The 20432-nt window shown below is 47.7% G+C and overlaps 1 protein-coding gene across 1 annotated transcript in view; it reads left to right on the plus strand.

Annotated features, from left to right (window-relative positions):
• The window catches only part of slc8a2b (solute carrier family 8 member 2b), a 91063-nt gene that overhangs the window by 18665 nt on the left and 51966 nt on the right, over nt 1-20432 (plus strand). The window contains exons 4-8 of the mRNA XM_056282915.1: nt 1050-1442; nt 4237-4362; nt 6352-6547; nt 13086-13216; nt 18742-19115. Coding sequence (XP_056138890.1) covers nt 1050-1442; nt 4237-4362; nt 6352-6547; nt 13086-13216; nt 18742-19115 — 1220 coding nt within the window. The remainder of the gene's footprint in view (nt 1-1049; nt 1443-4236; nt 4363-6351; nt 6548-13085; nt 13217-18741; nt 19116-20432) is intronic.

A 20432-nucleotide genomic window follows, 5' to 3' on the forward strand; every position in this document is an offset into this window, starting at 1 on the left:
GAGAGATGAGAATGGCAGGATAAAATAAGAGATATAGTAACTGCAGGCCTATGCATGCAAAAGATAGTCCTCCTGACTGAACTTCTGCTAAAGCTCCATTACACCTTGCTCCTGCGGGATATCGTTTATATGGCAAACTGCAGCGTCTGTCACTCTAACCTTATTTTTATTCATGTATTATTTTGGCACTTCCAGTTTTTCATATAACTGTGCCACTTATCTGCCTATTGGTCTATCCTCTGTGTTTCCTGAAAGTAACTTTTATTTCTAGGTAGGTCCATTTTCCAGTCATTTTGAAATATGCCCTTTAGAAATTCCCACGGTTTAGACAAAATGTCTTGCTGTTAACAGATCATGGCTGCGGTCCTTGTGATTGGTTCACTCTCTCCGGTAAAAGATTAAAGCGACAGTCTGATGGATCATCATTAGACAGTGGCGGCTGGTGCTAAAAAGTTTTTTTTTGGGGGGGGGGCAATTTACCTTGGCTCAGCACACCTGCCAGCTGCTTTAGTGTCCACACAGTCACAGAGTTATTAAGAAGGACAATGTAGCCTGTAGGTTTTATCAGGGTTTGTAGACGGTGGATGATTGACAGTCGAGACGAGGCGTGGTGGTGGGTGTGAACATGATTGACAGCCGCGAGAGTCAGCCAATCACGTTATATCAAAACACATTAAAACAATACCAATTCACTGCCAATAAAAGTGGGAGTGTCTGGGGCAGCACAGAACTGCGCCCCCTGGAAAATCTGAAGAAACCAATCAGACAGCAGCCTCAAGTCACCTGCTCGCCACAAGTTCGAGGGCTTACATATCACTTGGCCAGCGCCCCTCACCCAGGAAGTATATGTATTCAGACAGAAATCAACCAAACACCAGTTGGCACCAATATTTAATGCCGCTGACAGACTGAAGAACACTTTTATATGATTGATATGATTTTAGTCAACAGTGACTTGTGTGTTAAAGTAAGGAGGGGAGACAGAGATAATATGAAAGGGAATAGGTGTATATAACGTGTGTTTGTCTGTGTGGGGGGGGGGTCTTCAGGTGTGGGAGGCCCTGGTTACCCTGATGTACTTCCCGGTGTGTGTGATCCTGGCCTGGATTGCCGACCGCCGTCTGCTCTTCTACAAGTACATGGGGAAGCGTTACCGTGCTGACAAGCGCCACGGCATTGTCGTGGAAACCGAGGGTGACCTGACACCCAGCAAGGGCGGCGTGGAGATGATCATGGACGGCAAGTTCCCAGCACGGGGGGGTGCTGTTATGCCCGCCGAGAACTACAGGGGTGCCCAGGATGGCGCCCTGGGCGCCGCAGCCAATAACATCGGGGCAGCAGCAGGGGCCATGGCAACCGTAGCCGGGGCAACCCTGCCCAACTCCAACAGCACGGCAGTCAACATGGAGAACACCAAGGAGCTGGATGAAAGCCGCAAGGAGGTGAGAGAGAGGAAGTCAGGGAGAGAGACGGGGAGAGAAAACTAAAGTGCAAGAGTGATATATATATATAGAGAGAGAGATAGATATACATGGAATGTCGAATGGTTAAAAAATTAACTAATTAATTGCACAATTTGCTGGGATTAATCGCGATTGATTGGGGGTTTTCTCTTCTTCGTAAGACTGAAGCTTCTAATAATGGATACCTAAATATAAAATCACGGAATGAGTGTAGAATCGACACAAAGGAAGTGCATTTAAATTCCCATACTATGGTTTAATAGCATCTTTTCAACTCTGAACACAGATTGTCTCCTGTGAGCTGCAGATTTCCATGAAAACCATCAAGGCCGTCAAAACTGACTGTCAGCTCGAAAGGCGTGTTTCTCATGTGCACTAACAGCAATAATAACAAAACCCGGCCCTGTGTGTTAAAGTGCCAGCTGAATTTCAAAACCACCGAGGCCGTTAGAATGAGATATTAGCTTGGGAGGCAGTTTGTTGTATGCGCTAATTAGCAACAAAATGTGTTCCGCGTTCGAGTGCCAGGTGAATTTGAAGTGTGGCGGAGTCACGACGTTCATTACGTGTTGCTCAAAGCAACACGTAATGAACCCTAACCCTAACCCCCAACACGCACAGCATAGTAGAACATCTGATGTTCTGCAGGAGGCATGAGGGCCGGCAGCAAATAAAGCCTACTGCTATGAGGAAGAGGAGGCAGGGGTGACGCGCTGTAACAGTCCAGCACGTGTGTGTGTGTGTGTGTGTGTGTGTATTAGATGAGAGATTGAGAGTCTGACTAATAAAAAAGTATAAATTAAGATTTTCAAAAAAGTTGGCATTCTGTTTCACTTTCTGGATGAAACAAAGTGTGTAGTTGCTTTGTTTTTGTTTTTAGACCGAAAGGTGAGAGAGAAACGGGTCGTTTATAATCATTTAAAAATGCATCTTAATTTTCTGCGGGCGAGAATGTGGGAGATTTATGTGAAGAGGGAGACAGACCGAAGTCATTGAGAGAGAGAGACCTTTTTGACCTCAAGCCAAGACTTTAATAGTCCAGTGTTCCATTCACATAAAAATAACAGTAGTATTAGGACAGATACTCATGTACATGTTGAACAACAGTCCCCATACACAGCAAAAACAAAAGATACACGCCTTCCCTTTCTCAGAAGTTAGGAAGAAGAAGCAGTTGGTTTTCTACAGCAGTGTTTCTCAACCGGGGGTCCGCGGACCACTAGTGGTCCGTGGTGTAATTGCAAGGGGTCCGTGAAAATAAAATATCTTTCAAAAAAAGATCCTATGACATTTATAGAAAGATGATTATTTTACTCAAATGTGACTGAGACCTTTATCTACCTAAACTATAAAGGGTAACAGGACTTTTTTCTCTAATTACATCTGTTTCACAAGTGTCATTTATTGTATTTTAATAAGAGATCTCGCTCCCGTTTGCATTGTTATAAGTTACTGCATAAAAACTCTGTTGTTACATATATCTGAAAGTTACTCCATAAGAATTCTGTTTTGTTACATATATCTGAAAGTTACTGAATACATATTCTGTTTTGTTACATGTATCTGAAAGTTACTGCATAAGAATTCTGTTGTGTTAACTATATCTAAGTTACAACTGAAAGCTCTTATTTTCGCCCCAAAGAGTGAATAAATGCTATAATAATGCAATTTAAAATGCAGTTTCTACTGTTTCTATCAAATTGCAACCCCCCTCCCCCAAGATCAGGTGGAGGGGTCCTCAGGGTAGATCAAAAATACGCGGGGGGTCCAGGACCCCAAAAAGGTTGAGAACCACTGGTGTACAGGGCACAGAACATCTCCATGTCCCCGAGCAGAAACAGATCCTTCCACGTTTGAAGCCCCTTTTGAAATACGTGAACTCACTTTTCAGCCGAGCAGCCGCCAGACCCGTGAACATGAGAGTAGCATCTGTGGACCCTGTGCCTTTCATTCGGTTTCCTCCACCAAGCCAAATGCTCATGTTTGCCTGACCGGTCAGAAAATTAGCCAGCGAGGGAGACAGACCGTGTTAGCAGTGTTGTTGGGAGGGGTAGCATGAGGGGGCAGTTCACTGTTGGGTGAACTGCTCCCTCATGCTACCAACTATTTGCCACTTCAGACCGATCATTAATCCCCTCGGTCATGGCAAGAGAAGATGACACTTTAGTGCTGATGAAAAGATGATGAAATCAGAAACACTTTGGGCTGACAAGTAACGTTACTGTCCTCGGGGAAAAAACACAAGTTACCGTCCCGCTAAAAGCGAACAAAGTTTGTTATTTTGAGGGGGTTAGCTTTGGTTTAAGTTTAAATGTGATCCGGCCATCAGAAAAAGGAAAGGGAATCTGCATAATGTATAATGTATGGAGTATATCCATCCAAACTTCAGTTCCCCAAGAACTTCAAGATGCTGGCATCCAATGCCATGGATTTCAGATTTAACGATTCAGAATTCATCGGGTACATCTTTCGCATGGCGATGATGGCCAGTCATGCATATTTACAACTGGTAAAGGCGTCCATGTCACGTGACTGTCCGGGTTCTGTCTGCGAGAAGAAGATCTGTGTTTGTACTACAACATGCCAGTCTGAATGTGACACTATACTAACTAGCTTTGCAGTCAAGACCACTCGAGGTGAGACCGAGTCTTTACAGGGGACAAGTCTGAGTCATGCCGTGAAGTACAAGACGAGACCAGCACCTTCAAAACGCGGGCCCGATGCTGACTCCATGCTCACTTGAATGATTGAATTGTTTTTTTCTCTACTCCAGGTGATCCGAATCCTGAAGGAGCTGAAACAGAAGTACCCTGACAAAGAGCTGGACCAGCTGGTGGAGTTAGCCAACTACTACGCCTTGCTGCACCAACAAAAAAGCAGGGCCTTTTATCGCATACAGGTAACACGTGGAGTGTTTCCACGCCTACGTAACACACAGTACGTTGTTTCCTAACATCAGCATTCAGGGACACTAAACAGCGGTCCAGGTTGTGCGCAGGAAATCACACGAATAGGCCTACTAGTGCCTACCACTAAATATACCTCCTCCACACATGTACACCTTGCGCACACACATGCAGACATATCCACAATCGCACAACACAAAAACCCCAAACACATCTATTCACAGACAAACGGCACACACAGCACTGATCAAGAGACCTTGGGCTGCAGAATCATAACGAACGCGCAATGTACAGTCGCTACGCCATGTTGCGCCCTACACTGCTAACGCAAGGACAGACAATGCAAACGATTTGTGCCGCTGTGTGATTTACATTTTTTTGCACGTAACGACTAGGCAACTTAAAGACTTGCACACCAGACCTTTTACAAAAACATGGCCGACATACGAACACTTTCTTCGTGGAAGGGTAAAGATCGGTTCGCCCCATTGCCTGCAGTGTTAAAAAGCCTCACTTTCTGTCGCCTTGGGTTCCAGCTGTGAATGCTTATTTTTTGTCTCAACACGGCACGTAACACAATACAGATGTTGGCGTTGCCATATCCTTGTTTCAGTTGTGAGATGACTGCACGTCTATTGGAAAAAAGTGATTTGATCAAGGGTCACAAAGGGTCACAGCTCAGGTTGGACGGTTTGGAGACAAAGCGAGAGAGGCAAGATTGAGATGGTTTGGACATGTGTGGAGGGTATATTGGGAAGGGGATGCTGAATATGGAGCTGCCAGGAAAGAGGAGAAGAGGAAGGCCAAAGAGGAGGGTTATGGATGTGGTGAGGGAGGACATGCGGGTGGCTGCTGTGGCAGAGGAAGCTGCAGAAGACAGGAAGAGATGGAAACAGATGATGCGCTGTGGCGCCCCCTAACAGGAGCAGCCGAAAGTAGTAGTAGTAGATCCAGGGTCACAAAATGCTAACTGGGTAATCAAGGCTTATTGTAACTGCAGGGCTGTTAGGATTTCGTGACCCTTGATCAAATCGCTTTTTTCATAGACGTGCAATCGTCTGAAAGCGGAAACATACAGATATGTAAATAACAACACCTGTATTGTGTTCTATGCACTGTTGAAGCACCAAATAAGCAATCACAGACAGAGTTGAAGGCCACAGAAAATGTTTTTGTTTTGTTTTTTTTACATTGTGGGCGACGGGAAGGAACCAAAGCGGCGTATAGCTCAGGGAGTGTTAACCAACTGACTGTGGTACCAGGGACACAATGTTGAGCCTATCAGCAGGACGGACACAGGACGGGTGTCGCGTGTCTAATTGGCAGCCATGCAACACTGAGCATTATGAAACAGTTTCTCCAGGTAAAGCTCCAAGGCCATTCAAACAGCTGTAATTAGCCTTTATTGCCTGGCTGTATGCATACAGCTTGTTTCTTCATAGCTCAGCACACAGGTTTGTCAGCGAGGGACTGAAATCAGACGGTAGAAAAGAGGATTAATCAGGCACAGGTTTCACAAATGTTGTCCCGACGGACCGCTCCTCGCTCTCTGTGGGTTTTACTTCCCACACTATTAAGACTATACATTTTCTCCAACACTTGACATAAAAAACATTTTCCGTTCTCTTATCAAAGCCTCCTTCCTCCCTCTTCTTCAAACCTACCCATAGGTATAGCTCCGTAGAAGCTGCAAACAAAATGCCCCGCTAAAAGTCTCAGATTTTGTGTCCATGTCTTCCGTGTCCCACTGAATGTCATGTACATATAGTTATCATGTGTAGTTGTACCTGTGCACCCACGTGAGTATGTATAGTTGTAAATTTACATGAAGGCAAACTTTTATTTTAATGTACAGACTGTAGCAACAAATGTCCCCAAGAAGGATAATAAACAAGCTATCCTGTTTCTCGACACTTGTAGCCAAAAGGCCGAGAAGCGATTATCCTCAAGTCGTCTTTCTCTCCCTCCTCCCCTCTTTCAAGGCTACTCGTATGATGATCGGTGCCGGTAACGTGCTGAAGAAGCACGCGGCAGACCACGCCCGGCGGGCGGTGGTGACGGACGAGGAGGCACCAGAGGAGGACGACATCGCAGAGTGCAGCCGTATCGCCTTCGAGAGCACCCACAGCCAGTGCATGGAGAACTGTGGCGTGCTGACACTGGCCGTGGTCTGCCAAGGTAGACTCGATTTACCGGTCCGACGGTATGAGTTGCGCAGTAAGGGAAGGTCGCTGTATGTAATGAAGAAGGGCAGCTGCCAAATTAATAGCGGAGGGCTAATGTGGTACTTAAGGGAATTACAGTGATAGCGTGCCCCTTCTTTTGAATTATCTTTTTTTCAACATTTCAACTTTTAATTCCTCTTCTTGTTCTTTGGTGTGTGTAAAACTTTGTAAAATCCAATAATTATTTTTAAGTGTCATGACCACAGGCTATTTTTTCCCCCATTGGAAAGCAGTGTTATATGTTAGACACAAAGAACACCAGTGTTTCACAACATTTCCTTTTTTATTCCCTGCTGTTAGAACAGAGAACTACACCACCTTGCTCCCACCCATCCCAAATTCTCAAAGAAAACAGGGAAGAAAGAAGAAAAAAATAATGCACATAGAGAACTGAATAAGTAAAAAAGACACACAGACTATATATATTAAAAAAAAAGTGGCTGTAGATCCTGTGACATCACCCATTGGTTTCTGAAGGGGCATTTGGAAACCTCAAGTTTGGCGTTGTGCTCCATGCCATCTCGTCAGTTGTTGGAGCCAGAAAATCCAAATTTGAACAACAGGGTGGAGCTGGGGTGGGATCTCGGTGGCAGACAGATTTGTCAGTTAACGCAGAGCATACCACTTTCTTAATCCTCAATATCCTCTTTACACAACAGTTGTGGCGGACACTAGGGGCTATGCCTGTCACCCAGCAGGACTGTGAGCTGGGGGCGTGGTTTACGTTCCCGGGCTCGCCGGGGCAGGGTTGTTCCTGCTGCAGTTGGTTTTTGGAGTTGAGGAATAAACATCAAACTCGCTTTGGTCTCATGTGTTTTTCCTCATTCCTGCCACATTGGTGACCCCGAATTGAACATGTTTGGAGCAGAAGATGTGTGTGAATCCACTTCGGCCACGCCGCCCCGACTATCTCAGCCGGCCGTTCTCGCCGCGGCTGTGAAGCTCCCAGAGTTCTGGCAGAGCGACCCGGCCTCGTGGTTCCAGCATGTCGAGGCGCTGTTCCACCCGCGTGGAATCTCCGCGGACGACTCCAGATACTATCTGGTCGTCGCTGCGCTGGACCAGCAGTCCACACGCCGGGCCATGCAGCTGTTGCGCGCCCCTCCGCAACACGATAAATACGTCGCCCTCAAACATCTTCTGCTCCGGAGGTACAGTCTATCTACCGCAGAGAGGGTAGATAGAATCCTTTCTCTATCCGGTTTGGGCGACGGGACGGCTGTGGATCTCATGGACAATATGCTGTCGCTGCTAGGCTCGGACGAAGGTGGGTTCCTTTTCCCGCACGTTTTCCTGCGCCAGCTTCCGTCTCCTGTGCGCGCGGTTTTGGCTAACTCCCCGTGTCTGGCCGCTCGTGACTGCCGAGGTTTGGCTGAGGAGGCCGATCGGGTCCTGCTGGCTACCAGACGGGTCTCTGTGCAGAGTGTGGCATCGGAGCCTCTGAGCCGACGTCGGAGGACGCGGACCCGGCAGTGGTGGCTGGAGTGACTGTCCGGAGACGGCGCGGGAGCGGCCTCTGTTTCTTCCACCGGCGGTTTGGCGGCAAAGCGAGGCGCTGCGTCCCTCCGTGCACGTTTGAGGCGGCGGGAAACTCCAGGGCAGCGCTCAGTAGCAGCTGTGGGCGCTGGCGGACGTAGTGAGCTGCTCTTCATTAAGGACTCAATGTCAGGAAGACGGTTTCTGGTGGACTCAGGCTCGCAAAAGAGCCTACTCCCTCCTGCTAAGACAGACAGGTCGGCCGAAGGCGGCGGCCCACAGTTAAGTGCAGCTAACGGTTCGTCCATCGCGACGTTTGGCACAAGGTTGGTGACTGTTTGCTTCCACGGGCGCCATTTTGAGTGGGACTTTGTAGTGGCCGCCATTACGGTTCCTATTATCGGCGCGGATTTTCTGTGTGCTAATGGCCTGCTGGTTGGTGTTGCAAACCGCCGTTTAATTGATGCTGTGTCTTTCGCCACTGTTCCGTGCGAGATAGGGGGAGCCGGGCCGTTTACACACGCTAACTTTTTAGCATTAGGGGATGTTTTTCAGCGTTTGCTGGTGGATTCTCCATCGGTGACTCCACCTGCCTTTTCCACCGCGGTTACTAAACACGGGGTAGAACATTTCATTCCCACTCTGGGACCGCCAGTTTTTGCGCGCGCGCGGCGCCTCGACGCGGTAAAATTGGCTACAGCTAAGGAGGAGTTCGCCATCATGGAGCGTCTGGGTATAGTGAGGCGTTCCAACAGCCTGTGGACCTCGCCGCTTCACATGGTGCCCAAGGCGGATGGGTCGTGGCGGCCTTGCGGCGATTTTCGCCGCCTGAACAACGTCACCGCCAATGACCGCTATCCCATCCCACACATACAGGGCTTTTCCATACGCCTGGCAGGTACCACTATCTTCTCTAAGGTGGACCTGGTGCGCGGCTATCATCAGGTTCCCGTGCGCGCAGAGGACGTGTCCAAGACCGCAGTGATCACCCCGTTTGGGCTTTTTCAGTTCATGCGCGTGCCTTTTGGCTTGAAGGGGGCAGCGCAAACCTTTCAGAGGCTGATGGACTCGGTGTTGCGTGACCTTGATTTCGTGTTCGTTTATCTCGACGACATATTAGTGGCCAGTCCGTCAGCTGACGAGCACCTGGCGCACCTGAAACAGGTTTTCCGTCGTCTGGACGAACACGGCCTGATAGTCAACCCGGCCAAGTGTCAGTTTGGACTGCCGGTGATTGACTTCTTGGGTCACTGCATTTCGCCGCAAGGCGCGGTCCCGTTGCCTTCTAAGGTGCAAGCGGTGGCGGAATTTCCCCGCCCGGTCTCTGTTAAGGCATTGCAGGAATTCTTGGGAATGGTGAATTTCTATAACCGTTTCCTCCCTCGCGCTGCCCACCTCCTTCAGCCACTTTACGAAGCCCTGCGGCTTAAGAAGGCTAACGACCCTGTCGACTGGACTCCCGAACGGGTCCAGGCCTTTGACGGAGCTAAGTGCGCCCTGGCTGACGCTGCCCTCCTCGCCCATCCCACACCCACGGCGTCCATAGCTTTAACAACCGATGCGTCTGACATAGCCGTGGGGGCTGTGGTTAAACAGCGCGTGGCGAATGCGTGGCAGCCACTCGTATTTTTTAGCCGCAAACTGCGAGATAGCGAGCGCAAGTACAGCGTTTTTGACCGGGAGTTGCTGGCACTGCACCTTGCAACCCGGCATTTCCGCTTCCTGCTGGAGGGTCGCCCATTCACGGCTTATGTGGATCATAAGCCACTGACTTTTGCCATGTCCAAGGTGACTGAGCCGTGGTCTGCTCGTCAACAGCGCCACCTAGCGGCGATCTCCGAGTTCACAACGGACATTCAGCATGTGGCCGGGAAGTCCAACCCTGTTGCTGATTGTCTGTCGCGTGTGCTTGTGTGTCCTGTGCACCTCGGTGTGGATTTCTCCGCTATGGCTGCCGACCAGCCCAGTGACCCGGACGTCCTTGCCCTTAGGTCAACGCGTACCGGTCTCAAGCTAGAGGACGCTGTGATGCAGGAAGGCAGTCCTGCCCTCCTCTGCGATGTCTCCACCGGCCGTCCCCGCCCCGTTGTTCCAGTGGCCTGGCGCCGTCGAGTTTTCGATTCGATTCACTCCCTCTCGCACCCTGGAGTTCGGGCGTCAGTGAAGTTGGTCGGTTCCAAGTTCGTCTGGCCTGGCCTCCGCAAGGACGTCAAGGGGTGGGCAGCTGCATGTGTAGCATGCCAGCGCGCTAAGGTCCACCAGCACACTAAATCGCCCCTCGAGCCGTTTCCGATCCCGGCCAGACGTTTCGACCACGTGCATGTGGACCTGGTGGGCCCTCTACCTTCTTCACAGGGTTTTACGCACCTGCTCACAATGGTAGATCGGACCACCAGGTGGCCAGAGGCTGTCCCTCTATCCTCCACAACATCCTCGGATGTTGCACGCGCTTTTCTTTCCTCCTGGGTCGTCCGTTTCGGCACTCCGTCAGATATCACCTCAGACAGGGGCCCCCAGTTCGTGTCAGAGCTCTGGTCGGCACTTGCGCGATCCTTGGGTGTGCAGGTACACCGCACTACCGCGTATCACCCTCAGGTTAACGGGTTGTGTGAACGTTTTCACCGGTCGCTCAAGGTAGCGCTGCGCGCTGCGCTCTCGGATGGTAACTGGGTGGATCGTTTACCTTGGGTTATGCTCGGGTTGCGTTCGGCTCCTAAGGAGGACCTCGACGCGTCACCCGCTGAGCTGGTGCTCGGTCAGCCACTCCGCGTCCCTGGGGAATTTTTGCCTGGGAGTTCCGCTCCTCGACCCCGTCCGGCCGTTTATCCTTTTTTGTCCGACAGCACTCGGGTTCCAGGCCCCCTTCACCACTGTTTTCCGCGGTCGTTCGTGCCTGCGGAGCTCATGTCGGCTCGTTTTGTTTTTGTACGGCATGATGCTCACCGCTCACCCCTCCAACCCCATACGATAGTCCATTTCGGGTTCTTGAGACGGGTCCTAAGGGTTTTGTGCTAGATATGGGTGGGCGTAGGGAGCGTGTCACGCTTGATAGGCTTAAACCGGCGCACAAGGTGGCAGGCGAAGTTGTGTTTCCGGCCCAGGTTCCCCGTCGGGGTCGCCCTCCTTCCAGGACCCCGGCAGTGTCTTCACGGGTTCAGCGTTCTGCTTCTCAGCCGGCTTTGGACTGTGTTTCACCTACTGTTTCGGCTGAGGGACGGCGCAGCCGTTATGGCAGGCTGCTTAAGCTTCCAGTGAGACACTAACTTTCTTTCCAGGAGTCCCTTCTGGGTGTTCGGGGGGGGGGGGCTGTGTGGCGGACACTAGGGGCTATGCCTCTCACCCAGCGGGACTGTGAGCTGGGGGCGTGGTTTACGTTCCCGGGCTCGCCGGTGCAGGGTTGTTCCTGCTGGAGTTGGTTTTTGGAGTTGAGGAATAAACATCAAACTCGCCTTGGTCTCATGTGTTTTTCCTCATTCCTGCCACAATAATATAATAAAAACAAAGAACAGATATACAACAAAACAAAACCGGAGTACATACATATATGTACAAATCTAAAATAATCAGACAGAGGTTTCAGGGAAAAAAAGTTTCATAATAATTCAACAGTTTATTTGTTGTTTCCAAGGCTGAGAGGTTTAAGTAAAGAGTTCAGTTCTTGGAGAAAAGGAGCGATCTTAGCTAGTGATTTAGAGAATTTCTGTTTGGGAATAAAAATGTTGCATATAAAATAGCAAAATTAATCAGATATTCAAGAGCACCATTTTTTGGATTATCATAGTAACAGATAATATCTCTAATGTTAAAGGAGTAGACAGAGTTTGCTGCTTCAAAAAATGAGACTCTAGATCAGTCCAAAATGTATGGGATATTTCACAATAAAAGAGTCAGTGCGAGATGGTTTCTGTATTGTGTTTATACAAGAGCTATCAACGTCTGTAAACTTGGCAACAAAACAGTTAGCAGGGTATATTTTATGTAAGATTTTGAAATGTATTTCCTTGGCCCTGTTGGAAATACAGTACTTGTAAGGTAAAAGCCAAGCCCTTCTCCACTTTATGTCCTCAATTTTAGACCTCCAGAAAAATTTGCCTCGAGGAACAGTGTTGTTCTTTCTTTGAAAAGTTTGGCGCATATGCTTATTGTTACACTCTCTGTTAGTTCAATCCCATCCAACATCAGCAAAGGTTGTGTTATCTGGTTTTCACTCTAGCTCAAGTGGTTTTCCACAAGTTGAATTAACTCTTTTGGGATAACACGAGTTAAGGAATTAAATTCTCTGAAGGGAATAAGAAAACTGTGTACAGACATGAAGCATTCACATGACAAGATATTGCCAAATTCATCAAAAAATATTGAAAATATGATTAATATCTATTTGGAACCATTTAGGAAAGAATAAGGATTTGTTTCTGTTAAGTGTATCGCAGTTATTCCAGAGAAACTGGCCGCCATCTTGGTTGTCAGAACAGAAAGCCAGCTAGCTAGCTGGCCTACGTTTTCTCTACCGCTGTAATGCTGCGGCCATGGCCAGGGCAGGGCCGAGAGAGGGGGATGATAGACCACGTCAGTTGTGTGCGTGCTCTTGCTGTCAAAAGATGGCGTATTTTGAGGCTAATTGATTATGTCAGTGTTATTAGGCTATGTTTTATATGAAAATGTTTTTTTATAAAAAAAAATTATATTAAAAAAAATATTGAATTGCTGCTCTGTGTGCCCATGGTGGCATTCACGCCATAGGTTGCTGAACCCTGGTCTATGTCTTCAGCTTTCAGTCGCAGTGATTACTGCTTGGTCATGATGCTATGAAACATGATTTTGTAAAAATAAGATGTCAACAAGTGTCTTTGCCTCATCTGGGATGAGATACAACTACCCTGAATGCATATGTGAGACAAATTAATTTCTAGGAATCCAATTTTTAGGGATGAATTTGTGACATTTGTCTGTAAAAAGTTACGTGGATCAATGTTTGTGGTGTAATAGTTGCTTTTTCTGCAATACCCGCTATAAAGGGGGCCTTGGAGAGAGCACCTTCTATGTGGACTACAGAACAGAGGACGGCTCGGCCAACGCTGGGTCAGACTATGAGTACAGCGAAGGGACCCTGGTGTTCAAACCTGGAGAGACACGCAAGGAGATAAAGGTGAGTGAGGAGGACGAAGAGGAGGAGAAAAGAGTGCATTTAGAATTGACCGAGTTTAGTTTGACAGGATGGGAACTGGGGTAGAGGGAAGATTTTTGGCCTTGGAAAAACTCAGATTATACCTTGACTGTCAAACTGTCATCGCTTGTAAAGCGTCTCACAGGAGGACCGGATGTGGAGGATAAAAATAAAGGCTCATGCACTTTTCCACAAGTTATTTACATAAATTTCTATATTAAGCTGAAGAGGGTTTAAGAAGGACATTTTATGACGATGACTTCTGTTCCCTGAAGGAGAGGAACGAGGTACAACACATGTAGTACGGGATATCAGCAAGATCAGGTGGAGGGGTCCTCAGGGTAGATCAAAAATACGCAGGGGGTCCAGGACCCCAAAAAGGTGGAGAACCACTGTGTTAAAGGACTGAGAGGAATAGACGTACGCTACCATGAGATCTGGAATAAAGAGATGAGAAGAGACGGATGCCCTAGCCTGAAGAGAAATTATGTAAGAGAAGCTCGGTGAAGATGGGGGGGGGGGGGCATAACAAGAAAAAAAACAGACACTTTAAATTTGCTTACCCACCATGACTCAGTAGATGTGTAGAGGCTGAGTGACTACATTTCAAAGGTCAGACCTGTCCATTGCAGAAGAATACCATTGGGTTTCATTGATCGTTGTGCCCGGGCTGAGCAGCTGGAAAACCAATTAAATTCTTAACGGGCTTCCGCCCTCACCAGAGCCCTGTTATCACTGCTTTATCGGCTTCAACGCACAGGCATGCGTGGGGTCCGCTTAGACCCTTTTCACTGCTGAGTTTGAAACGCAGTAGATCGACTTCATCAGCACTTAAAAATCAGAGTGAATGTTTTTTTTTCTTTTTTTTTTTGACGAAGGGAGTTATAAATTGAGAATTGTGCATCTCGTCACAAAATCTGGAATTCGTCTCTTGGGCAATTAACTTGCCTTTGAAAGACAAAGTGTATGAATTGGGAACTAGTTAACCATTGCACTCCACGTGGAGTGCAATGATGGGCCGTATGTGGAGAAATTGATTTTGCTGGGTATTAGCTTCATCTGTTTTTTGCGTCTCCCTCTGTCACAGAATTTTGTTTGACATGGATGGATGGATGGATGTCTTAATTCGAATAGATAGAGCTCAACCTCAGAGGGACACGTTACTGCGGGCTGCTTTTTAAGTGCCTAACTTGAATGCTGGGATGTGTGTGTGTTCTTGCACTTCTATCTTGGTGAGAACAAAATTTAGATTTTAATTATCTTAAGTAAGGACATTTTTGCAAAGTGAGGACCTTTTGGCAGGTCCTTACTTCGTTCAGAGTCTAGTTTCAGGTTAGAATTTGGTTTTAGGCTTAAGGTCAGGATCAGTATTAGGTTGAAGTCGGGGTAAAGGTTCAAGTATAGGGTTGACTATAATATCAAACCAAAGCTAGTTTTCAAAATTCCCAAATCCTCTGTGAATAGTACACATGACCATTGTAACTGGTTAATGGTCATGGTAATTTACATATGAAACTGGTCATTGGTTTCGGTCATTATGCCACTGTGTTGTTCATAAGGGTGGGGGTACCTGCAGTCACTGTATTGTTTATAAGGGTGGGGGTACCTGCAGTCACTGTATTGTTTATAAGGGTGGGGGTACCTGCAGTCGCTGTATTGTTTAAGGAGTGGGGGTACCTGCAGTCACTGTATTGTTTATAAGGGTGGGGGTACCTGCAGTCACTGTATTGTTTATGAAGGGTGGGGGTACTTGCAGTCAGTTGAGACTGTGGAGGTCACTTAGATGATGATGAAACGTTTCTCTCAATAAATGCTGTGTCCAGGTGACCTGATTCAACTCTCTGGGATTCTCTTGCCAGGATTATTGAGCATGCATCAAGACATTTCAGACCTCATTTTGTGATATGTTTTAGGTGACAGATTCTCATTATCATTAATTGAGACAAAAAAGGTGCATCACCACATAACATTATTACATCCAGATACAATACCTCTGAAAAGAGATAAACGATAATATTGAATTATTGCCCAGCTCTAGTATTATACTATATGATGAATGGCCCTGTGATGGCCTGGCAGCCTGTCCAGGGTGTCTCCCTGCCTGCCGCCCAGTGACCGCTGGGATAGGCTCCAGCATCCCGGCAACCCTGAGAACAGGATAAGCAGTTTGGATAATGGATGGATGGAGGGATGAATTGTCACTTGTTGTTATTATTGCGCACTTCCTTCAACACAGTTACTATTGGTGTCTGCTATTGAACCCTCCTCTACTTGCACTTGCCATTTTATACTCAAGGTATAATCTGCCTGTTTTGCCGTTTTGTGGTGATATTGATCAGTTTAGTGTTTTGATTTTCTTTTTCTGCACCTCTCGATGATTTAAGGAGCACCTCAACTAAATACACTCGGTTTGACGTGCACTGAATATGTAGCCCTCTATCATGCTAGTTATATGCAACTCTCCAAGTCGCTCTAGGTAAAAGCATTTGCCAAATGAGTACATTTTATATAAATGTTATGTCTTTGGACCGTGGGCGAACCAACAGGAACCCCCTATGACATGGCTGAGAACATGCAAACTCCTCACAACAGTGACCGTCGTTAATCCACGAAACTGCCTGTGCAGTTTCAAATGAACACAGTATATTTTCCACCATGGCTCACCTCCTCTCAATAGGGCTCATTTGTATTGTGACTCAACTGTGTCCAGACCCGTGTAAAAGTCTCCAGGATGTCGGTCTGGCTCATTGGATTACACTGCCAACGTAATCTGGTTTGGGAGCACCCAGAGCTGTCATTCGATGCATTCCGGCATGATGGGGTGATGAAAAAATCTCATTAAGACAGCAAGTGTAGCTTTAGCCTCCGTCTCTGCGGCCTCCGTTTGCTAGTCCGTCTCTCACACCTGCTGCCCTGCTCACTAACATCTAATTACCCCCTCACAGCCATCCAAAAAACTCTCCGAAACGCTCTCTAGCTATTGCTACAGCGGTTGCCTCTAACTGTAAACATAACTTGAATCTGTGATTTCGACAGTACTAAGTCACATTTTCCTCATACAATGCACAACCATTCTTTAGGGATGGATTTCCACGTTTTGTGATCGTCAAGAAAACCCACCGGTTTTATTCAATACAGCAGCAATAGCCAAACTGGAGCTCAGTCTGCTCACATTAGTGTGAGAATTGGTACACATATTATGAGATATATATGTAGGAAAAAAAACTTTTAATACATAGCAATACAAGCTTGTTTCGTGCGACACGTACACATCAGCTGCTAATATATATATATATATATATATATATATATATATATATAATCCAGTGAGTCAAGTGAATTCTTTATGAGACAGTTCAAACCTGTTTCATACCATAAGCAATCATCAGCTGTCAGTGAAGTTACAAAGGAAAGACCATTACTCGTCGTGCACATCACGTGCACAACATCCAGAGAGTTGCGACATTCAAATATTCAAAAACACGTGATCGCTAATGGTCCAATTGGGGGGGGGGGTTGTCTATTGGCATGATTTATTTATGATTACAAAATAGGTGCTTATATCTATGTCTGCGACTGCTGGCCAGTTCATTCCTGTTATTCAGTGTGGACATGTGTGGTTTGCAGATGATACGTGTCAGTTAGACATAGATTACACATTTTACTACTGGTTGAATATGCTTCGTTCTTTGAGAGGATTTTCCAGGTGGTTGAATAATTAATGTTTCTGTCCGCCAGTGACCAAATATAAAGGCTTAAAGATGTGACATTCTTTAAAGGGTTGTTTCTAAAGCTGCATGTGTGCATTAAACCTCTTTTTCAATGTCCCCTCTGTTAGACCGACGTATTTCTCTGTTTTGCCGTTGTCCTCTCTCGTCATCGTAGCTTGGTAGATAACTCCCTTCGCCTGGCATTTTCCTTTGAGGGGGCACGAGTCGTTCACATGGCAGTTGCAGTTGGGGGAAGTCTACATGGCAGTTGCAGTTGGGGGAAGTCCTCGTGGCAGTTGCAGTTGGGGGAAGTCCACATGGCAGTTGCAGTTGGGAGAAGTCCACATGGCAGTTGCAGTTGGGGGAAGTCCACATGGCAGTTGCAGTTGGGGGTGTCCGGTTGTGATGAAGGTGTCATTGAGTTGTTGATGATTCTTGTGTTGTGGGACGATATTATGTGTTGAATGTTAGGCATGCAGCTGTAACTAATTGTGACGGTGTTCCTACTGAATATCTTCCTCAGTTGGTGTTCCGGGTTGAAGCACTTATCCAGAAGTTCAAAAAACTGCTTACCGATGTGTGTGGCCACGGTGTCGCTGTATGGTGGGATGTATCAAGCGATGTTTCGACTTCTGCTACGTTTGTTGATTTGCTGGCAGTCAGTGTGTAATGGTGGGTTGTATTGAGCTGCAGCTGATATGGGGCTGCAGCTTCATTGAAGATGGACTCACGAGATGATCATTTCGAGAGTCTTCTATTAATGCTTTCTGGGATTTTCTTCAGGATGGGGGGGTGGGGGTTTGCTTGGTGGTTGAATGTCAGCCATTTTTTTTTGCTTCTTGCAGACAGAACCTTGACAGTCGTGTGACATGGATGCAGGCTCCACCAACACTGGCTAAGTTGAAATGTTGATATTAAACGCATTTTTTTTTGCTCAGAAACGTGGAGATTTTAACGTGTCTGTAATTTGCAGAAACGTAAACTGCGAACATTTTATTCTGGCGACTGGGTTGTAGTTTTGGACTGGAACACCGTGCCGTTGATATCCATTGAGCAGCCCTGCATGAGGAAAGCTGGTGCTAGAGGGGTACCTTGAGTGTCAGCTTGAAGCACAAGGCCACTGACCAAGCTGCCGTATTTGCAAGGCTCAACGTTTTCAGTTTTTATTGTCTCAAAGCCATCCAGCATTGCCGAATTTCGCCACAGGAGGACGCTGTTGCATAACCTCACACGAACAGGAACAACTTTTGCATCCGTGGAAATATAAAATCCGGGTTAAAATAAGTTCGACCCGTTCTGGCCTTTTAAAAAATCCGGGTATTTTTCAGTGAGAATCGGTGGAAACCGAAAACACTGAGCCTTGGGTATTCGATGAGTTGGGAGTGAGAACGTTCGTTTGTTTTGAATGGCGGTCGGCTTCCTTGTATGGTTCAGGGTGACAGGTTTAAGGTCGGAGCCAGTTTCACCTTTTTCATTCCGGGGCCCATGAGACATACAATAGATACTCAGGTTAGTAGGGCTAATTTTCCTTTTATCCCTACCCTACTGTGCAGTTTCGCTCAATGCAAAGCTGCTTGCTTAACGTATGACTGACTGAGAATTGTGCAGGCTATGGGGGTTTTAACCTACTCTGTGGTTGTTTTACTTGTCGTCGTGGCAACCAATAAAGTATGGTTAGCCGTTCTTAATGGGAATTATGGTTACGTAACTCTACCTCCTCTCCCTCTCCCTCTTCTTCTCCACCCTCCCTCTCTCACACCCACTTGTCTCCTTCTACCATCCACACACACACCCTAGGTCGGCATCATCGACGACGACATCTTCGAGGAGGACGAGCACTTCTTCGTGCGCCTGCTGAACCTGCGGGTCGGCGACGCCGAGGGGATGTTCGAGAGCGATGAGGTGGGCGCCGCCCCCAAGGGCCGCCTGACGGAGCCCCTGGTTGCCACGGTGACCATCCTGGACGACGACCACGCGGGCATCTTCACCTTCAGCGAGCGCATGATGCGGGTGAGCGAGAGTGTGGGCACCATGGAGGTGACGGTGGTGCGGAACTCGGGCGCCCGAGGCACCGTCGTCTTACCGTACCACACCGAGTCCGGCACGGCCAAGGCCGGGGAAGACTACGAGGATGCCTGTGGCGAGCTGGAGTTCACCAACGACCAGACCACGTGAGTAAACCAAAAGAAACCCCAAGTGAAAAGTGTTTCGCATCTGCGCTGGTGAAACCTCACAGGTGAAACCTCACTGGTGAAGCCTGGTCTGATGTTGGATGTCTTTTCCTCACTGGGAAGGGAGCCTTATTTTGTCTGCCCATTTCAGCTTGTGTTTTCTCAACTTAACGGTGAGCGACTCCCAGAGGTGTGTCAAGGGAAGCTGTAATGTGATTTACTCATGTGTTTATTAAAATAAATAGCTAATATCGCTCAGACTCAATGTGCCTTCCGGTAGTGAACAAAGGTTGGTGTCAGAGCTCTTTGACTAGAACCGTTTGTCTGCATGTCAAACCCGCGGCTCTGCTTCTTAAAAGCTGAAGAACGTAAAGCTGAAATCTGCCACTTTTCCCCCTCAATAAGTTGTCATTCATCCATTGGGGGATGGAGTCAGGTTCCTCATATTACCAGTCATCCTCACCACGGTTGGAGACACTCTCCGGTCTCCTTATAGCGCTGTTGAAATGTTTTGACTGGGGAGGACGAACACGGGTGCAGCATGTTCCTACTCAAACAGGGGAGAAAGATTGGAAGGTGATGCCGATGTGTCCATGACAACCAAATATGGCTGTGCAACAGTGTTCCCATATGGAGTGGTGTAGTTTGTAATACAATAGACTGTCTGTCTCAGCTTTGGTCCCAAACCTCCTCCACCCGTCCACGGTGTCAGAATCACATCCCAGCAGAGCTGTCTCCTCCACCCGTCCACGGTGTCAGAATCACATCCCAGCAGAGCTGTCTCCTCTGTCTCCTCCACCGTCCAACTTCCCTCCTTCTCCTCCACCGTCCAACTTCTCTCTGTCTCCTCCACCGTCCAACTTCTCTCTGTCTCCTCCACCGTCCAACTTCTCTCCGTCTCCTCCACCGTCCACCTTCTCTCTGTCTCCTCCACCGTCCACCTTCTCTCTGTCTCCTCCACCGTCCACCTTCTCTCTGTCTCCTCCACCGTCCAACTTCTCTCTTTCTCCTCCACCGTCCAACTTCTCTCTTTCTCCTCCACCGTCCAACTTCTCTCTGTCTCCTCCACCGTCCAACTTCTCTCCGTCTCCTCCACCGTCCAACTTCTCTCTTTCTCCTCCACCGTCCAACTTCTCTGTCTCCTCCACCGTCCAACTTCCTCTCTGTCTCCTCCACCGTCCAACTTCCTCTCTGTCTCCTCCACCGTCCACCTTCTCTCTGTCTCCTCCACCGTCCACCTTCTCTCTGTCTCCTCCACTGTCCACCTTCTCTCTGTCTCCTCCACCGTCCACCTTCTCTCTGTCTCCTCCACCGTCC

The sequence above is a fragment of the Lampris incognitus genome, chromosome 7 (assembly GCF_029633865.1).
Source record: "Lampris incognitus isolate fLamInc1 chromosome 7, fLamInc1.hap2, whole genome shotgun sequence".
In the NCBI taxonomy this organism is placed as follows: Eukaryota; Metazoa; Chordata; class Actinopteri; order Lampriformes; family Lampridae; genus Lampris; species Lampris incognitus.